We start from the raw sequence: 19,881 nt of genomic DNA, 5'->3' as shown, positions 1-19,881 counted from the left end.
ATATTTTTTGTTTTTATTTTAATTATTATATTATTATATTATATATTATTTTATTACATAATATTACATATTACATATTATTATAATAATAGTAATAAAATAATTAAAGAAAACTATTCTTACAGGAAAAACCATAAAAAAAAAAATAGTGCTGGAAATATTACTTCGTAAGTAGTATAGAAACGAAACAATATATTGATTTTTATAAAATTAATATATAATATATAAGTATATATTCACTAATTGTTATTTCTAATCAAATAATCAATAAAATTTTGATTTTATTCGCAACTTCATATATTTAATAGTCCATATTTGTTCATAAAATTTTACTATATCCAATCTATTTATTTGTAGAAGTATTAGCAATGTAAAATGTTAGTACTTTATAGAATTAGATTAAAGCAATTTTGAAAATATATTAAAATATGCAGCCATTCGCCCGGTAGTACTTACATCAGATCAGATTTCGATAGATAGCAAGTAATACCGACCCAGGTCTCACCACGTGGAGGTAGCTGCATCTGGAGACCCACGGTACCATTAAAGTGAACATTAAAAAAATTTACGATCTAAAGATTATTCTATTTCCAATTAATCTATTTCTTATTATTCTTTTAAAATTAAATAAAATCTCAATTACATTCAATATCTTTCGAAAGAAAGCCTGAGAAATCGCAAGTACCAAGAAATAGTAATAATCGAAAAAGTTCTATGTTATTCTGTATAAAAGTTTGAACAAATATGTATTCAATACAGTCGAATTTAGATCAATACTATCGCATTATATATTTCTTATATATGTTTCTTTATCATCTTCGTAACTCGTGTATATGACGAATAAACCTAGCTATATCACTCAATATAAAATAATATAGTTCGCGTACGTTTTAAATTGTTTAAATAATTCTAAAATAATTGTATATGATTTATTTAAACTTACTCATTAGGAAAGAGACTGCTTCGATGTTCACTCCTCGGAATCCAAAACGAAACTGTTTCGATAAGAGTCAAAGCCAACAAAAAGTTTGTTTTTATTTATCTAAATAAGCAATTACCACAGCTTCAATTTTAACGCTATTTAAATATTAGTTTCATTCTATTTTATATTTAATACACGTTTCGTGAAATGAAATGTTTAAATAAATATGCTATATAATAATATTAAAATGCTGTATAATATTAAATATTAATTAGATGTACTTCCTGCACGTTTTAGATTGTTTAAATAATTCTAAAATAATCCTAGATATGATTTATTTAAACTTACTCATTAGGAAAGAGACTGCTTCGATGTTTACTCCTCGGAATCCAAAACGGAACTGTTTCGATAAGAGTTAAAGCCAACAAAAAGTTTGTTTTTATTTACCTAAATAAGCAATTACCACAGGTTCAATTTTAACGCTATTTAAATATTAGTTTCATTCTATTTTATATTTAATACGTGTTTCGTGAAATGAAATGTTCAAATAAATGTGTTATTGTTTAAATATTAATTTATTTTACTATTTTGATGTATCGAAATTTTAAATTAAGATTCTTTTATGTTTATCGCATATTACGTGCGATTAGACAATGTATAAAATGTTTAAGTGAATATACTTTTGCTTAAATATTAGTTTATTATACACCATGTACATACATTATTTAAATAATCAATAAAATTATCGATTGTATAAATTATTGGATTTTAATCGTATGGAAGGAGTAAATTTCGATGTTTACTTACAAAAATGCAAAAGAAAACTGATTAAATTAGTGTTAAAATCAGTCAATAGTTCTTTGTTATTAATATGAAATGCAGTCAAGGACTTCGAATTCAAAATTTAACTATATTATAGTATTACATTAAAATTATTTTATATTTAACGCATGTTACGAGCTATGTGATATTTAAGAAAATATACTGAATTGATTATTATAAATTATTTTTATATAACTAATTGTTTTTTACTTGGCCAAATCGCTTAAATCTTTTTTCCTTCATTATATTATTTACATCTGGTTACTAATTGGGAACGATGAGACTAAAATTCGTATACTATTGAAAAGTATTAATTATTCAAGCTTAGTTGTATGAGAAAAGAGAACTGATATGTTTATTGTTAAAAATACGAAAGATTATCAAATCGGAAACTATTAGTCATTGACGTACTTATTTTGTTAATAGCAATTGGCTCTAATAACTTAAATTAAAAAATTTGTATTTAACAATGGATGAAAGATGATAAACAACGTTAATATTTTTTACATTGAAGTCCTGATGATTATTAAATTAAATAAAAAATGTTCCATAATAATTGTAATTATTTTTAATATTTATAAGAAAAATATGAGAAGATAAATTTTTAATAATAATATTTTATTTTATTGGTTTACATGTTTTGTGAAAATATTGGACTCTTTTAATTTAATTTTCTTACAGAACACAAGTAAAAATAATAACCAATAGTTAAATTTAAATAGGTTAAATTTATCCATTTAATTTGATTATAATTATACTGAACTTTTAAATCCATTATCATAATTTAGAAGCATTTATGATAAATCATTTTATACCATGTCAGACATGGAAAATGTCATATTGCATTTTATTTTCAATCATTCACTTATTTCAAATTAATATGCAAGATTAAAAATTAAGTCAAAATAGAATTTTTCATAATCATATAATGATGAATAGTAATCAGTATAATTTTTTTCACGATACAAAATTTAGAAATATATGCATCCAACTCAAAAGCGATACGTTTAAATAACAATCTTTTTGATTTATTGAGTATCGCTTACATCAATAAATTATAATATTAGGAATTAAAGCATAGTTTACTTAACTTATCATCATATTCGTCATAATTAAACATGTTAAAGAATGTACATGAAGCTAATCCTAAGACTCCTTTCACCCTAAGTACAATAATATTTACTGATGGCGTTAGCTTGATCTTTGTGATTGCGGAGACTGCGGTTTATTGCGATGTTCGTAATTTACAAGTCTCTGACCCACAAGATACTTGTCATTTTTAATATGTTCATATAATTTCTTAAATTGACGTATCTGAAAGCAAATGACTATACAAACCAAACTTACTAGAAGTAAGAAAGGGTACAAACGTCTAGCAATAAGTATCTGTGTTTGAAGATTGGTAACAAGCAGTGGCACTATTCCATAGGCCACTGCATAAGGAACAGCAAGGGCAAGACCAAAACAACATATAACTGGTGCTGCTAATTCTGTAATTATAAATCTTAAATCCATTTCTCTTATTCCTTCATTATATGCTCTTTCAATTGCTAAACGTATTCTCCAATCAGGGCCCATCATAGTCAGAGCAGTTGCTATTTTTGTATATAGAACTCCCAATGCCCAATCTTGCCATATAAAAGGAACTGGATTTTGTTCTAAAGGTACCCGCAATGGAACAACAACAACCAATTCAAGAAGAAGACCAAATAATAATGGAATAACACCAACAAGCAAAACAGATGCAACTAAAGCTTTCATTCCTAAAATAACCCAGTGCTTCACTCTATCAAGGATGGCCCTACGACCACGCGGTAGCCATGAAAATGCTAATGCCAAACCTCGTACTGCAACCCAACATATATATGTTCCACAGGCAACTGTATATAATTCGTGTACTCTTCCAAATAAAGCAGTCATACTTTCATTTCCATCTGTAAGATAATAAATAATTTGTTAACAATAATTATATACAAAACTTTTTTAGAAAATATCAGATATTTAACCATTTTGTTCAAAAAGTATTAGACAAGAAAAATACATTCATTTAAATCCTAATGCTAAATATATAACATATAAGTTCTAAAATAATATTCTTAGTATTTCTGAAAAGTTTCTTATGAAACGAAGTACAGCTGGACCATCGCATTTCGCATAATATTTTCTCTTAACTCAAGTCAGATTCCTTTTTTCGGTTCTAAGATAATGAATGTTTCCATTGTAACAACTACACCTTAGTTTCCGGATCCTACTACTCACGATCACGGTGCTTAGAAAATCGGGATCGCCGTTTGCTAGTCCTGAAAGACTTCCAGACGGAATTACTTCTACTCTATTGTTAACAACTTAGGTACGAATTTCACAGACATTCTACGCTTTAAAACTCTTTTCTCAACATGGAATATACTGATTTAATGTTTATTCCTACCTTATTTATAAGTTCTTGTAACATAACAGTCGTACATAACCAAAGTTCATACTTGGTCCATAACCTTGTCGTTTCGGTTTGTTGAAGGCCTACCGGAACAAAATGCGCTGTCTGATGTGTAATCATTCTTAAAGCTATTATACCACTTCTTAAATCTTGTAATATGCTGCTCAAGTTGGTTTTTTATTTTATAAAAAATAAAAACCCGAAGAACACTCACTACACTTCCACACTCACGGGCTGACTGTCGACGACTAATGGTCTGCGAAAGCTAAAGAGTTCACGCATGCGCATAAGTCTCTACATTCCCCTACCGGAGAAATCCCGTACTTCGTTTATTTACGCGGGAGAAATTAAAATCCAATACTTTTTGAACAGACCTTGTACACATATTCGATGCTTTTTATATATTAAATAATGATTAAAAATAATAAATATAATAAATATAAATTTACCAGATCCAATTAATGCAGGTGGCAATACAGGCGGTGATGGTGCAGGTGCTCCAACCATCCATACTGCCATTACTCTTCGTCCTAACCAAGCTGGAAGAGTCATAGCAATTAGACCAGCTATAACGAGTGAAATGCAAACACAAAATAGAAGACCAATCAAGCGAGCAGGAAACCATAGAGGTCTAATATATGGTTGGAAACCCGTTGGATTTTCTCTTTGCATTAGTGCTTGATGAGCTGCTCCCAAATCTGGATGTTGTTGTTCCTCGTGAACAGCTGGACCTGGTTCCTCCGCTTGATCACTTAGTAGATACGATTGAAGATCTAGCATCCATGCAACAACTCGACACCATCCTCTAATAAGAGCTTTTAACCATGTGCGTGTATGAGACTGTTCCAAGAGTGCAGGAAGAATTACTTGTAGTAAAAGTAATTCTAAAGATAGCTCATTTACCTAATTTTAAATATAGAATATATTATTTAAATAATACCGATACAATTAGATTAATGTAAATGATGTATTTTTTATAAGATTAATTTTACCTGAGCTTCGCTTTGAACAATGACTGTATATGGCAAAAATCCTGGCCAAGCCCATCTCAATAACTTTATTGGTAACCACAGCATTAATAAAATAGCTGTACCAAAAATTATTGCAGATGCAACAAGTCTTCGTACGTGTCTCAAAATTGGAAGATGTATCATCTCTTGTATTGGAGAAAAGTCCGGATCATTTAAATTTCTCAAAAACCAAAGTACTCCGGGTCGTAAAACTTCTCGTAAAAGGAGTATAAATGATGCAAAATAATATATGTAAATCATTCCTAATAACCAATGAAGAAACATAGAAGTGCCAGGAGCAAGGCTAAATGAAGTTTCTCTATCTCGTAGTGTTGCATCAAACATTGCTAATGAGCATATATCCAACCACCAGCCACAAACTAATGGAAGCACACCAATTTCAACTACCGACAGTAGAGAAACTTTTACTATGACATAACAGAGTCCTAGAATTCTTTGAGATTGTTGAAAACCTAATAAGGCTGCAAGGGTGTGAAAAACGACTAAACACACTCCAATGACGCAATAACCACACAATGTAGTTACTAATCCTTCAAAATGAGAAGCTGCAGCATGTTCTTGTAATCCTAATCCTGCTATAGCAAAATGTCCAATATGATAAGGACAGAAAGCAAATACCTGAAATTACATCAAATTTTAATTTAAGAAAATAACAAAACCATAATAACGATAAATATACTTAAGTTTTACATTGAACGAATATTTTGCAAATAATAGAGTATCAACAAAAACTTACCATAATAAATAATGTATTTAAAGATACAACCCAGAAGACATGTTCTAAAAATACGAGTGATCCATCCAATCCTAATAGACGTTCCCAAGTTAATTCTTCTGCTGGTCTATCCCAGTCCATAGGATTCCAATTGGCTTCTTCTGCTTCTCCTTCACCTTGAACTTGTACTTGACCTCTCCAACCATCAGCAACTGCAGGATTTTGATGTTCAGCATCCACATTCAATTCTTCTCTATGAGGAATTTGTGGTTCTGCATCTCTTCCTAAACCTTCTATTTCTTCCATTCTGGCATCATTTATTAGGTTGTTATCCCCTAATTCATGGTATAAAGGATGCGCTATATTTGCTTCTATATTTACTAAACCTAAGAGAAACGATTTTTTTGAAAACTTTTTCTCAAATTTATTTATTCATATGCAAATTCTAAAACAATTAAATTACCTTCCTGATTTGGTTCACCCTCCTGAGGTACAAGTGGATCATCAACAAAAGGTGGTACATTATTATTATCTTGAGCTTCTTGTTGTTGGTTTACCTGTTGTTCTTGAATTTGTTGAACTGCTGCTGCAGGTGCTACTTGTGGTGGATTATCAATTGGAGGTAATTGAATATTATCTCTTTCTAACCAATCTGGGCCGCCAGCATGTAAGATTTGTTCTCGTAACCATACCAAGCCAATGAATGCAAATAATGTACAAGTTACTACAAAGCAACCATGAAACACATCTGTTGATATATTTTCTGCAGATAGCATATCCATTGGTAACGACATTATCTAAAATTAAAACGTACAATTTAATTGTATAATAATAATAATATTACTGTTCTTTTTTTTATATGAATTATTACAGGAAATATCTCTTACTCTAACTAGATCAAGAGGTCCACTGAATAGAGCTCTATATGTCCGACAAGCTGTTAATGGAACAACTCCAAGCCATGCTATAGCTACTAAGGTATAATGTAGCCAATATTTTACAGCAGTGACAATACTTGAAAATAAACCGCCAATAACGTCTCTTAATGGTAAACGTCGTGGCATGTCTGGACTATATATAGGTGTAAATGAAAAACGGTATCCACAGAGTTCGCAATATTCTTTTCGAGAATATCGCATCCACTGTACTAGACATTCTTGATGAATCCATTTAATACTACCGGTGCAAATACATGGATGAAAAAGAGGTCTATCTGCAAAACCTTCTGACCGGCAAACCCGGCAGATATCTGTACCTAACATGTCCTCCGTCATGTTTGGTTTAGAAACTTAGATATTGTATAAATAAACTGGTATATGTTGTATAATAATACTGTAAAAAAAAGAAGGATTAATTAAAACAATTTCTGTGTTTGTCTGTGTGTGTATGCGCGCGCGCGTGATGTGTACCATGCGCAGGCGCACACACACATACAAAATGGTAATAATAGAGAAAGAATGAAAGATAATTGTTTTTAAAATCAATAAAAATAAAAAATTATAAAGCTTTTATTTGTAATTAATAAAATAATTTCGATACATCATATTATAATATCAACGAATATATGATAAATGAAATATTTAATGTACACGTCAAGATCTAAATATTCATTTAAAAAAAAAAAAGATACAAAATTTATTGCAGAATTATCTACTACACGTATATCAAAAGCTAATGCTTGTCGTGAATATATACACGTTGAATATATGATGTATCTTATTATTATTTATATTATATCGTGAATTACTTACATATATGTAGATAAAAATACTAAAAATCCAAAAATATTATGCAAAATATTGGAAAAAATGTCTATACTGCTATATGTAGTTTTCTTTTCTTGTAAGCATGACTACAATCTTGATAACATCAAAGTCACTATATCACTGAAAACTTTCTCTACATTTATATACAAATTTTTATAATTTCCTTGAAAAAATCGAAATATAAAATAATGTTGTATATCTTCTTTATATGAACCACAATATAAAATTATACGATATTAGATGTATGATATGATTTTCGCATTTACAAGAAAAGTTGAAAAATTCGTTTGCGTTGTCAATGCACCGAACGACTCAATCGAGCACTAGGTTTAATAATTACTGCAAATCAATCAACAAGAATGCATATACGCACTAGATACGTTCACATATACAGATTCTTCTCGAAGTTACTGTCGCTAGTGTTCCTTCAAAGTGATTTGTAATGTTATGGCCGATTACGATTATTTCTGTTGTTATATTATCAAAATGTTAAATCGGAACTAACGATATAATTATTGGCTTATAAAATAAAGCAAATTGATATTTAGAAAAATAATTTTTATATACACTTTAATAATAAGTAATAAAGTATTAATTGTGAATTAATCGAGAAAAAATAATACTATATAAATTATCGAAGTTAAAATAAAAGTATTAACATCATGTAACTATAGTTATTTTTGACATGCAAAGGAAGTGAAGAAAGTTTTCTGGTTCAAAGTTTAATGAATTTCATGATTATTTATAGTATGTCGTTTCTATGTATAACAATTTGGTTAAATGAATTTATAAATAAGTTAATCGAATGTCGAATACATAATTATATTATTAAATTTTATGATGTAAATGAAAGTGAAAATGATTTATAAACATTTACATTGTATGATAAAAAAATATTTTACCGAATAATCAAGTATATTTTATGTTGCAAGTAGTAAATTGTCTAATACTTTGATTTATTTAAATAAATAATTTATTGGAAGAATACATTATATTATAAAGATGGATCTTCCACGTATTTTGATTATAAGCACGGTAGGTGGTAAAGCTACTGATATTGCCAACAGTAAGTAATATATATATATATATATATATACATATTATTAGTTTTTTCTAATTTTTCTTTATATAGCACAAGTTGATCTTTAATATTAATTTAATATAGAAATAGGAGGGAAAAATATATCAAATCAAGAAGATATTGTATATTATCTTTGGGATATCAACAATAAATATTACACATCGCAGGTATTATTATGTGCAACAGAAAATCCATGTATCAACATACCAACAGAAGGAGTTGAAGCATTACTTATACATCATGATCCATTAGCTGTAAGATTTTAAGTTTTCATGGAGCCTTATAGGATCAATAAAATTATCAAAATGACCTGATTTTCTTAGGATAATGCAGAAAGAAATTTAGATCAATGGTCATCCTTAATTTCTTCCCTTTCTAAAGCTGATGTATTATTACTAACATGTAATATAATATCTAATATGGATATTAAAGACAAAGGTGAGAGTATATAAAATTATTTTTAAATTCACTGATATATTTTAATTTTTATCTTTGTAATGCATTACAGTAATTGCATGGTGTATAAATAAAAAATTTGAATTAGTTGAACTGCAACAAAATTCTATAGAAAAATTAGAATGTGATTCAGAACATAATACATATGGAATTGAAAGAATAATTGAAGCTTTACATGCACATACATGGCCAAATATTGTATTAAAAGGTACAATAATTATATTATATATATATAATATATTTAAAATTGATTAGAATTTAATAATGTCTATGTACTTTTTATAGGAAAACCTTCTAATGTTGAAGAAACAGAACCAGATATAAGTCAAGTAGAAAAAAAATTAGAAAATATTCAATTAACACGTAATCCATCTGAACACCTTGATATAGAAAGTGTTCTTGGTAATATCTATATATTATTAAACTTTAAAGTTATAGTGTAATTAAACTAGAATATTTATTTAATGCTGTACAGATGGTCTTATGGGAGGTGAAGATGCAGATTTTGGTGAATTATTTAGTCAATTAATGGCTATGAAAGAACATGCAGCTTCTTTGCCTACAAATGAAAGACGTATAGCAGCAGAACAATTAGTCACTGCTTTTTGGAAGGCAATGGGTGGAGATCCATCAGAAATAGACGACTGAATTATTTATTACAATTTATGTGAATTAAGTAATATAATCAATATATGCATTTTAAAGTTTCTTAACAAATGAAAATCTAAAAAAATAATTGATGTAATATCGTAAAGAGTATTTCATAATATACAATTTTCTATTTATCAAGTCAATTATTGATGTTTTTATTTCGTCTATTTTGTGTTAAAAATATAATCAGAAAAGTAATTTCTTATAGTGCAAAAAATTTTATAATAGCATTCTTAAAATTTGATCTAAATACTGATTTTTTATAATGCTGTATTATGTAATTAATTGTAGTAAAAAAAAATATATTTGGTAAACATAATATCTATTTGGATATGTGAAAATTTTTATTAAATACTTATTAAATAAAAACACTTATTAAATATTAAATTTTAATTTGTATAATTGCATATTTTTTGCAATTAAAATTAAATAAAAACATTCTTACTTTTTTTTTAAAGTTACATTGTTAATATTATTATAAAATATTAATATAAAATAGATTGTATATTAATAAAATTATGATTAAAACATACTATCAAACAATGCATTCATGTATTTTCAGCAGAACTATTCTGATTGTTTACAAAATGCATTTTTCAAAAGATATAAAGCTTTCAATTTATTTGCAATATAATCCAATTCACAATGTATGTTTGCTATTTTTGTAGCAAGGTACACTGATTCTTGGAAACGTTTTTGAGCAGTTCTTAAATTTTGTGGAACTAGTACACCAAACCATTTTATAGGATTTTGAATATCTTCTCCAAATTCATTTTCTTCCTTTAGACTAATGTCAAAAGAAGGTATTGTGTCCTCAGATTCTTTTATAAACTTAGATTCCAATTTAAATAAAGATGATATATTCTCCTTATTAACAGGTATTTGTAGGATACTAACATTCTCTTTACCCAAGATATATCTTGCTTTAGCCAATTCTATATATCCTGAACGAAGTAGCAATTCCATTTGAACATTTGTAGAAACCTTTTCTTCAATTAGTTCCAAGTTACGTAAAAAAAGTTTATCAATAGCATTGCATATGTCATCTATATTTTTCTGCATTTTGTTGAATATATATATATATATATGTATGTATGTATCAATTATCTATAAATGTTTATTCTTTCTCTTAATCTTTATAATTTTTAAATATGTTTTATGTATGTATGTATGATTAATGCAATATCCTCAATAATGTTAATTAAATGGAAAATGTAGAACATGTTAAGATTTTCGATAAATAGATAAATTTTACCTGAAATATAAGATATAATATAAATATCATATAATTGTTAATAAAACATAATTGTATAAAAGCGTGTACATGTAAATACGGAAAAAAATAAATATTGTTGCTTTTTTTAATAAAATAATTACACAAATTTTGGAAAACGCTCGATAATGATATAAACACACACACACACATCATATATAACGATAAAAATAAACACTTGAATACATACCAAGAAATGTGACAATAACATATACGACAAACTAACAATACTTTTGCAAATAATACTTCATAAATAATTTTATCACGTGCAAAAATAGGCGAGTTTTAATGTCATGTTATTATACTTTACACATTCATAACCAATAAGCTTCTAATATTTTCGTGGTGCAATAAATGCTTTTGTTTCTAAAAATTTCATGAAAATTACAGTATAAAATGTTATAAAATTTAAACAATAACAAAAAGAAACTAATGAAATATGAATATTATTATAGACTTTTCAATTCGACAATAATTTGTCTTTTCATATATTTTATTTAGTGCTCGCCATAATACTGTAATCAACGGTGTGTTGTGTATGGAAAGTAGTGGGAAGTATAAATTGACAATTTAATTTGTATTTTTATGATGGCTGTTAAAGAAAAATCTGGAGAATCTAATGATGATATAGAATGGAATGTAGAAAATGAAATTAATCTTTTTTTTGCTATGAATGGTCATAAACCAGTTGGTAAGTATAAATAAAGTGAAAATGAATAGAGGTTATATTTTGTTTACAAGTTGTTTTATAATTGTTATTCTGTGATTTGAACTTACGTATGAATGTTTTTTTATTAAATTTTTGCTACTTTTTTATGTTTTTCTTTAGGTATTAATAAATACTTCCACATGGTGTGTATATGGGAAAAGTTCCGTGCCGCGATTCACAAAGATGTGTCATTGAAAGCAATTTGGGATCATCTAGAATCAATGTATGACCTTATGGCTCTAGTAAGTTATGGTACATAAATAAATAATTTAAATAATATATATATAATATAATTATACAAATATTATATCAAAATATTTGCAACTAACCTAAAGGTATTTATTTTTCAACAAATTTCCATTGATATAAATAGGATGATATGGAAGATTTGCCATTCCCAAGCCATGAAATGGATTTTTCCCTTCCTGAATCAGAATATTTAGGGTCATTGAAATTAAGAAAAAAAGAAGAATCAGAAAGCAAATTAAAAGAGCAAAGAGATAAATATAAAGAAATAAAAAAAGAGAAAGATATAAGGGAATCATTTAAAAAAGAAAGTATGTTACGTGATATCAAAGGGACCAAAGATCTTGAAAAAAAGAAAGAAGATATAAAAAAGTATGTTAAGGAAATAGATTTAAAAAAAGATAAACTAAGAGATATGAAAGATTCAAGAAAAGAACATAAATTTTCTAAAGGCAGATCTAAAGGGAAGGATGAGTTAGAAGAAATTGGTATGTTTTAACTTGTAAAATACTTTGAATTGTTTAATAATATTTTGTTTGGTTTTGTAAATTTTATCATATATGCATTAATATTTTTTATTTTAAGCTTCAAATGGAAAAAAAGAACGTAAAGATTCTGACTCTAGCCGTGAAAGTTTGAAAAGAGGACCAAAAAGACCAACTAGACAAAGTATGGATAGTTCATCTAAAGCTTCCCCTAGTCCACGTGATACACCACCATTGAAACGTCGAAGAATATAACAATACATTTTTTTATAAGATCACTTAAATGTAGGATAAAAGATGCTCCTTATTAGTCTTCAGGTTAAAACACATGTTTTAATCATAACTATACTTGAATAATTTTTTAGAAACATTACCTAAATTGTCATTTAATTTCTTTAGAAATTAAGATTTCTTATATTTGTTAGTTTGTAAAAATAGACTACTTTCATTTTGCTTTATAATTTGAATGTACTTATACTTGTAAAAAAGTTTTGATTTGTGTACTGTAAATACATTATTATCTTGTTTGTAAAGCAGTTGATTATTTCTATATTACCAAATATATAAATTTGCTTCCTAAAAAAATTGCTTTCTTAAGTTAATACTTCTGATTAAAATAATGTCATACAATTTGATACTAATATAGAATGAAACATGTTACAGACTTTTTTCATATTATTATATCTTTGTAGATTATACGATTTATTAACCTTATACACTAAAAATTAAAGTATATAGAATAAGAAATGAAAATAAAAAGTCTTTATATCAGGCGATTACCAGACAAGTTTTATTATAGAAGTCATAGTTATGAATGTTGTTGAACATACAATTTGACTGATCCGAGTCATTGTATTTTTTTCCAGCAGTGATTATGATTGATTTCTTCCAGTGACAGTTGGATTAATAATCCACTTCAAAAGGAGAATTGGAATGATGAGATATAATAAATGGTAATCCTCTTAATATTTTTAAAAGATAAAATGCCTTATCGTAGTCTTCTTGCTTCTCTCTCAGATTCTAGCAAGGTTAGGAGGTCGCCTTCACGTACCGGTCCTTTTACATTTCTGATAATTTGTCGGTTTTGTTCTCCAAGGAATTCTACCTTTACTTGTGTACATTGTCCTTGTGAACCAGTGCGGCCCAATACTTTGATAACACGTGCCAATACTACAGGTTTATCCATGTTTCTTTCACGTGGTTTCGACGGATCTACGTGAAGACGCTTTACGAAAGAGGAAGAAACGTTTCTGCTTTTCGATTAAATAGTTAAGATGGAAGTTTCCGTTTAACATCTAAAGTTTCGTTCTTATGAAGCGATTGTAACCAATGATAATACACGGAAATTATAAAGAATTTTGATTGGTTAATACCTTAGCGGCCATTTTTTATTCCATTTAAGTGAAATACATTTGTCTAATAAATATTATTTAAATTCTAAAATATTCTAAAATATTATTTAAATTCTATTTAAAATTAAATTCTATAAAAAATAATTAATTTTAAATTATATTTATAAAATTTAGTTTCATTAATGTATTTAATTCTAGATTGGAATAAATCTACATTTGTGAAATTTTTCCTTTGTCATAACAACATAATTTTTTTCTATTTCATCTATATTTCAATCATCTTATATTTCGAGTTACTTTTTTTTAGAAATGAATAACTTCTCAAGAAGATTAAATTTACAAGAACAACTATTATTCAGATCTATTATTTGAACATTACATACAACAAATTTAGATTCATATAATAAGAATTAATTTTTTATATTTATACATATATAATTAAACGTATATGAAAGTACGAATATAATGACTATTATTCATGTGACTTATTGTCAAGTATTAGTATAACATTTCTTTTTTTTTTGCAAAAATAAGTTTAAAATGACTTACTTCCATGAATATATGGCATTTAACTCTGTATAAATTATTACTTTCACTAATCTGTAATAATACCTATGAAAATGTTTCACTTAATTTGAAAATAATATATGTATTATACTTGTTATGTGTATTATAATAAGAGAACAATTTTTTTAGAAAGAAGCAATTTATACACAATATATTCTTTCTTATAGACATTGCACTATTATTCTGCATTTTAAATATCAATAATGATATACTCTAATTTCTTATTCTAATTTAAAGTTTGGTTGCATATCTTTTATTACTCTGGTGAACCATGAAACGTTAAAAGAATAAAATTCAATTGTATAACATAAAAAAAAAAAGAAAATTTATACATTGGATATAACTACATTTGCTATTTTGCATTCTGCACACATAAAAAGAATATAAAAAATTATAATCTGATCATATAGTTATAAATATTTAGGCAATAATTATCTTGTTTCAAGTATTTCGATGTATAATAAACGCATTATTTATTTCAATGAAGTCAGCATTTAAAGAAATGTTGCGAAAATGGTTTTAAGTCATATCTGACATAAATTACATCTTATAGTACATTTATTGTACTGCAAATACTTGTACTTATTTGCCATGGATGCATGTCTTTTTATATCAAGAGTGGACCCCGAAGCATAAAAACTAAGTTTCAATTATTAAAATTCTCAATTTTACAATGTAATTACTTAGTTAACTACACGTGTTTCAAACAGTATGAATAACTCTTCAAAATCAGTCTAACGTTCACCTTTATTTTTATCTCCTGTACTTTCAACAATGCTAGAAGCTGATAATGCTCCTGAAGAAAAATATAGTGATTCGCAGTACTTCTTTCATACAGGGATTGTTTTTCACATTATTTAATACTCGAATAGTGTTTCTTGTTCGTGCCTTCATTCTGTTATTTCCCAACAAAATTTCCAATCTCTAGTATGGAAATATAATTTGTTGGGTAACAAATAGTTGACACTAATATATAACACTGAATGAAATAGTCAATCAACTAATTATATCCACCATAATTTTTACTGCCATAAGTTAGTAGAAAGAGTTTGTCCAGGTAATGCAGTATTATTTGATTTTCCTGCAGTAGCTGAGAAATTCATTCCACTTAAAGACATCTGTGACATTTGTTGCGGCAACTATAACATTATATTATTAAATAATTTTAGGGAATTTTGTTATTATAATATAGATTATTTATAATTTTTATATACTTGAGTAACAAAAGCTGCAGTAGATTGCTGTTGTTGACTTGCTAAATTAAAAAATGGATTACTTCCAGGCGCTGGTTGAATATTTTGCGTCAACATTCCGCTCCATCCATTATTAGTTTGTCCTAATTGCATCATCTATGACAAAGTATATATTAATTATACTGTACATAAAAAACAGAGTATAATTTATAACGTTTTTATACCATTTGAGACTGCATTGCAACACCAGTGTTTGGTACACCATTCATTTGATTTATTTGACTCATATGTAAACAACTTCCTAAAGGATTAGTTACTACTGCTCCTACAGACGTAGGATTTTGAGTAATTTGATTTTGATTAATTGGTACTTGATTTGTAACAGTCATTTGAGTTGGCATGTGGTTTAATTGATTGAAGGAACTTTGTGGATTTTGAAAACTGCTTTGTTGACCAAAGGCAACTACACCGGTTACTGGTTGCTTGTATTGTAAAGATTGTTGATTGTACATACTACCTAGAATGAAATATTAAATAATCGTATATGATTTCTAATGTAAAAAATATTATATATATGTATAAAAGTTCAAAAGATCAATATAGTACCAGAAACTCTAAAAATTTGTTGTTGTTGGGGGTTTGGTGTACCATATAAAGCTAAAATACTGTCTTTAGTCATTTTACTTTTCTCTTGAGATAATGGAACTGGCTGATCAAAGAAATTTTCTTCCTCATTTTTACTTGTTGTTGCTTCATTTGTAGTATTACCATCAGTTGTGGGTGCTGATGTTGGTGGTGCAGATAAAAATGAGGAAAAGATATCATCTCCAGATCCATTTGCATTTGGTTGATTGGTAGTTGGAGCATCTGAAGATAAAGATTTTCAAAAAAATTGTATATGTTATATCAAATAGAATAACTTACCAAGGCCTAATAAATCTAATGTTGCAGAGTTACTTGTTCTTCCTAATTTAGGACTGACAGAACTTAATGGTTTTGGCAGCTGTGGCACTACTTCTGGTTTTTTTACAGGTGGTAGAACAGCCTGATTAGTGCTAGATTTTGATCCTTCTTTTTTTCGTCTACGTTGCTTTTCGGCTTCTTCCTCAAGTTCCTTATCCCAGTTTACCTGTTTGTGATATAAAAAAGTAAAAAAAGGAACAAAAAAGTATTTTGTATTTTTTTAGTTCTATATATACTGGTAGATAAATGTCTATTTTTTATTATTTATATTTAAATAAAAAAATGTCTTTTTATGTTTCAATATATCTATTCATCATATATTATTTTACCTTTGGCAAAGTAAATGGTACCCATTCTCTTGCAATATACTTTTTATGTTCATATTTCGCACGTATAAAACTTTCTAAACTACAATCAGTTTGAGGTCTTCGGAAACTATCTGGAAGATTAGCTTCATAAACTGCACGTGCTCGCGAATTTCCCATTTGTTGTAAACTCTGTTAAAATAGAAATAACAAATTAGAAACAATAAGTTTCAATACTTCAAACGTTATAACAAATGAAAATAAATTTTACATTTTATTTTACTATTATTTACTAATTTACTATATTTAATATTATTTAAGAGAATTTACTTATTATATAATGATTTTAAATATTCTTCAAGCATTAATATCAATTGAGCAAAAATAAAATAATTTTTCTCATTGAAGATATTTTGTATTTGATGATGATATATACACACAGATTGCGGTGACATCTAGTAAAATATTTCTTAAATTGCGAAAAATCAAATCATGCTTAATCGATAAAATTGTTATAAAAAAAAAATTTTTTGTCCTACACAATAGAACTATCGCGAAATTAAATACAATATATATTTTTTAAATGTGTTTTATATATTATTTTTCTGCTTAAGAAAATTTCTAAATAAATTTTCAGATTTATTATAAAAATTGATTGCATATTTAATATTGTAACAATTTCATCTTTTTTTTTAAATATATAAAGAGACGAATTTAACAAAAATATATGTAATTATGTCTTTGTTAATATGTTCCATGAAAAGAATTATTATTATTTAAAAAAAAGTATATGTTTTAAGGTGTATATATATATATATGTCATTATAAAATTTAAAAATAAATTTAAAAAAATAGATATAAAGATCATATACAAATTATTTACAATAAATAATTTTGTAAAACATTTATATAAAAAACATTAATTATAAGCATACCACAACTTGCTCCGGTGTCCATGTGTCCAAATTAACAGATTTAACTTTGCTTATATGAACCCCGAGATTTCTATGTATCCCAGCACAACGAATACATAAGAATATACCTAAATTCCAACTAGCCCATCTTGGCCCTGGAAAAATATAAATAACGAAGCACATTTTATTATAATTTAGTACAAAGACATAATAATTTTAGAAATCCTTAGTATATTTTGATTAATTAGAAAAAAAAAGAATCACAAAGTATACAAAGAAAAAAATAAAAATGTTCTTTATGTAAAAGAAGCAAGAAAAATATGTGTGTGTATGTGTCTAAATTGACAATTCTATCATACATACGTAATTTTGACAGGCGTCAAAATGAGGAGGGACATTAAAAAAAAAAAAAAAATAAAAAAGAGCTATACAAATTGCACTATAATCGTAAGAAGAATTTATAAAAATTTTTTGATTTTTGCTTCTAGAGAGTACGACGTGACGTTAACGCGTTATTACTGTCATTCGGTTTGTAGCGAAGAAATTAAAAATCCATAATTCGTCTTGGAAAAGTGAACGCGGAATTAGGTCGAAGGAAACTAATGAAATCGATGAATTCTATTATAGAAATATCATTAGAATTATAAATGTTCCTTCATTTTCAAAATGATAAAGAATCTTAAAGAAAAATGATTTTCGTATCGTTCACTCGCGAATGGATATCCTTTGGAAATTCTTCACGACAAACGAACCTTTCGCATCGCAGTCAACACAGTACTTGTTGTCTTCATCTCTTAACATTTGATTTAAGAGGTTTTGACATTTGTCTTGGATTTGTTTGGCACGTTCTTTCTCAAGGCGGGACGTCATTCTTGCGGCGGATCCACGTAATGACTCTCACCGTACACGACTCCAAAACAATGTTTTTTCTTTCGCGACGCGGACATACACGAGCGAACAGTCCAGCGGTATAGTATGGTGCAATGGCCCAGTGGACGCCCCCAGTCGTCCTTATTGTCAATCAAGAAAACGTCATGAATCTTGGAAGGATTTCATTGGTCCTTTTAAGGAGCATAATCAAATGATGCAATAGATAGTGCTACGAATAGAAAAATTTATTTAATCAATCTCAATAGCTTGTTTTTTGTTATATATTAGTATTTTTAATTAATCGAGTTTGTTACATCTTTCCTCTTCAGCGCCATTACACTTTAGGTTAGCACTACGTGGCGCTTCAAGCTGATTGGTCGATTCAAGAAGCACAAGCCAATTATATGTTTCGTGTTTATCAGGCGCGGGATATGTAATACTTTTAAAAGTTCAATCATATATATGTATGTAATTTATTCAATGTTATATTTGATTTAACATTTTTACGTTATTTTAAATTATATTTGTTAAAATATATTTTATTTAATTTCTATATAATTATAGATATTACATGTAGATTATATAGAGATTATATATATATATATATATATATATATATGTAAATGTGTGTGCGTGTACACACACACACACACACACACACACACACACACACACACATAAAATAACAAATTTCGATAATCTTCGATTTTTTAAGTGTTTTCTTTTTTGATTTTCTTCTTCATTACATTCTGTAATTTTATACTTACACGTATACTGTTATTCATCATATAAGGTATCTCTTGCACGATCTTATAAACGACGGTAAGTAATTGGAAGTGTATGCGCTCTGACAATGTTGTTTCAAAGAAATTTATCAAATATGTGATGATCTTGATGTGATTATTTGTCCATGTACCGGGTGAAGTAAAGAATGTTTATTATTAGATCTTGCATTTTAAATTATTTATTATGAAATCGCTCTTCAGTAACGTTAACGGTGATAAAAAAATAAAAAAAAAATAAATAAAACAAAATAAACGTCATTATTCCATTTCTTATTATTTTTAAATCAAAAAATAAATATCCAATATTTAGTAATTACGTTGTGCAAGTTTTCTGATCATCG

At 27.3% G+C, this 19,881-nt stretch overlaps 6 protein-coding genes across 12 annotated transcripts; 2 read left to right on the top strand and 4 right to left on the bottom strand.

Moving 5' to 3' along the window:
• Positions 1-1,660: 1,660 nt before the first annotated feature.
• Positions 1,661-7,995, bottom strand: LOC127063466 (E3 ubiquitin-protein ligase MARCHF6). Of its 6 annotated transcripts, none has more exons than XM_050993306.1 (8): positions 7,676-7,995; positions 6,812-7,256; positions 6,482-6,721; positions 6,388-6,409; positions 5,946-6,310; positions 5,171-5,827; positions 4,628-5,081; positions 1,661-3,678 (listed from the first exon to the last, which is right to left on the bottom strand). In XM_050993306.1, exons 2-8 carry the CDS (start codon positions 7,196-7,198, stop codon positions 2,936-2,938), a joined length of 2,868 nt encoding a protein of 955 aa, XP_050849263.1. In that variant the 5' UTR covers positions 7,199-7,256; positions 7,676-7,995; the 3' UTR covers positions 1,661-2,935. The 6 variants fall into 6 exon arrangements, with proteins under 6 accessions (XP_050849263.1, XP_050849264.1, XP_050849265.1 ...); XM_050993307.1 differs by having other exon boundaries at positions 5,946-6,304; XM_050993308.1 differs by having other exon boundaries at positions 5,946-6,259.
• A 465-nt stretch (positions 7,996-8,460) lies between these two features.
• Positions 8,461-10,021, top strand: LOC127063469 (alpha- and gamma-adaptin-binding protein p34-like). The gene is made up of 6 exons (XM_050993312.1): positions 8,461-8,756; positions 8,856-9,025; positions 9,095-9,209; positions 9,280-9,435; positions 9,513-9,629; positions 9,703-10,021. Exons 1-6 carry the CDS (start codon positions 8,693-8,695, stop codon positions 9,873-9,875), a joined length of 795 nt encoding a protein of 264 aa, XP_050849269.1. The 5' UTR covers positions 8,461-8,692; the 3' UTR covers positions 9,876-10,021.
• Positions 10,022-10,187: 166 nt separating this feature from the next.
• On the bottom strand, positions 10,188-12,074 carry LOC127063471 (coiled-coil domain-containing protein 115-like). 2 transcript variants are annotated; one of them, XM_050993314.1, is made up of 2 exons: positions 11,929-12,074; positions 10,188-11,133 (listed from the first exon to the last, which is right to left on the bottom strand). In XM_050993314.1, the coding sequence occupies exon 2, from the start codon at positions 10,938-10,940 to the stop codon at positions 10,446-10,448; it is 495 nt and encodes a 164-aa protein (XP_050849271.1). In that variant the 5' UTR covers positions 10,941-11,133; positions 11,929-12,074; the 3' UTR covers positions 10,188-10,445. The 2 variants fall into 2 exon arrangements, with proteins under 2 accessions (XP_050849271.1, XP_050849272.1); XM_050993315.1 differs by lacking the exon at positions 11,929-12,074 and adding an exon at positions 11,342-11,487.
• LOC127063470 (MRG/MORF4L-binding protein) lies at positions 11,693-13,124 on the top strand. Its single transcript, XM_050993313.1, has 4 exons — positions 11,693-11,842; positions 11,981-12,102; positions 12,234-12,594; positions 12,692-13,124. The coding sequence occupies exons 1-4, from the start codon at positions 11,737-11,739 to the stop codon at positions 12,844-12,846; spliced, it is 744 nt and encodes a 247-aa protein (XP_050849270.1). The 5' UTR covers positions 11,693-11,736; the 3' UTR covers positions 12,847-13,124.
• Positions 13,125-13,353: 229 nt separating this feature from the next.
• On the bottom strand, positions 13,354-13,851 carry LOC127063472 (40S ribosomal protein S28). The gene has a single exon (XM_050993316.1). It carries the CDS (start codon positions 13,775-13,777, stop codon positions 13,580-13,582), a length of 198 nt encoding a protein of 65 aa, XP_050849273.1. The 5' UTR covers positions 13,778-13,851; the 3' UTR covers positions 13,354-13,579.
• Positions 13,852-14,958: 1,107 nt separating this feature from the next.
• On the bottom strand, positions 14,959-18,882 carry LOC127063468 (stromal membrane-associated protein 1). Its single transcript, XM_050993310.1, has 8 exons — positions 18,638-18,882; positions 17,907-18,040; positions 16,996-17,163; positions 16,628-16,832; positions 16,310-16,570; positions 15,928-16,220; positions 15,725-15,859; positions 14,959-15,649 (listed from the first exon to the last, which is right to left on the bottom strand). Exons 1-8 carry the CDS (start codon positions 18,753-18,755, stop codon positions 15,533-15,535), a joined length of 1,431 nt encoding a protein of 476 aa, XP_050849267.1. The 5' UTR covers positions 18,756-18,882; the 3' UTR covers positions 14,959-15,532.
• Positions 18,883-19,881: the final 999 nt, after the last annotated feature.

The sequence above is a fragment of the Vespula vulgaris genome, chromosome 4 (genome assembly GCF_905475345.1).
Source record: "Vespula vulgaris chromosome 4, iyVesVulg1.1, whole genome shotgun sequence".
Classification (NCBI taxonomy): domain Eukaryota; kingdom Metazoa; phylum Arthropoda; class Insecta; order Hymenoptera; family Vespidae; genus Vespula; species Vespula vulgaris.
This window is presented reverse-complemented; position numbering and strand designations above follow the sequence as displayed.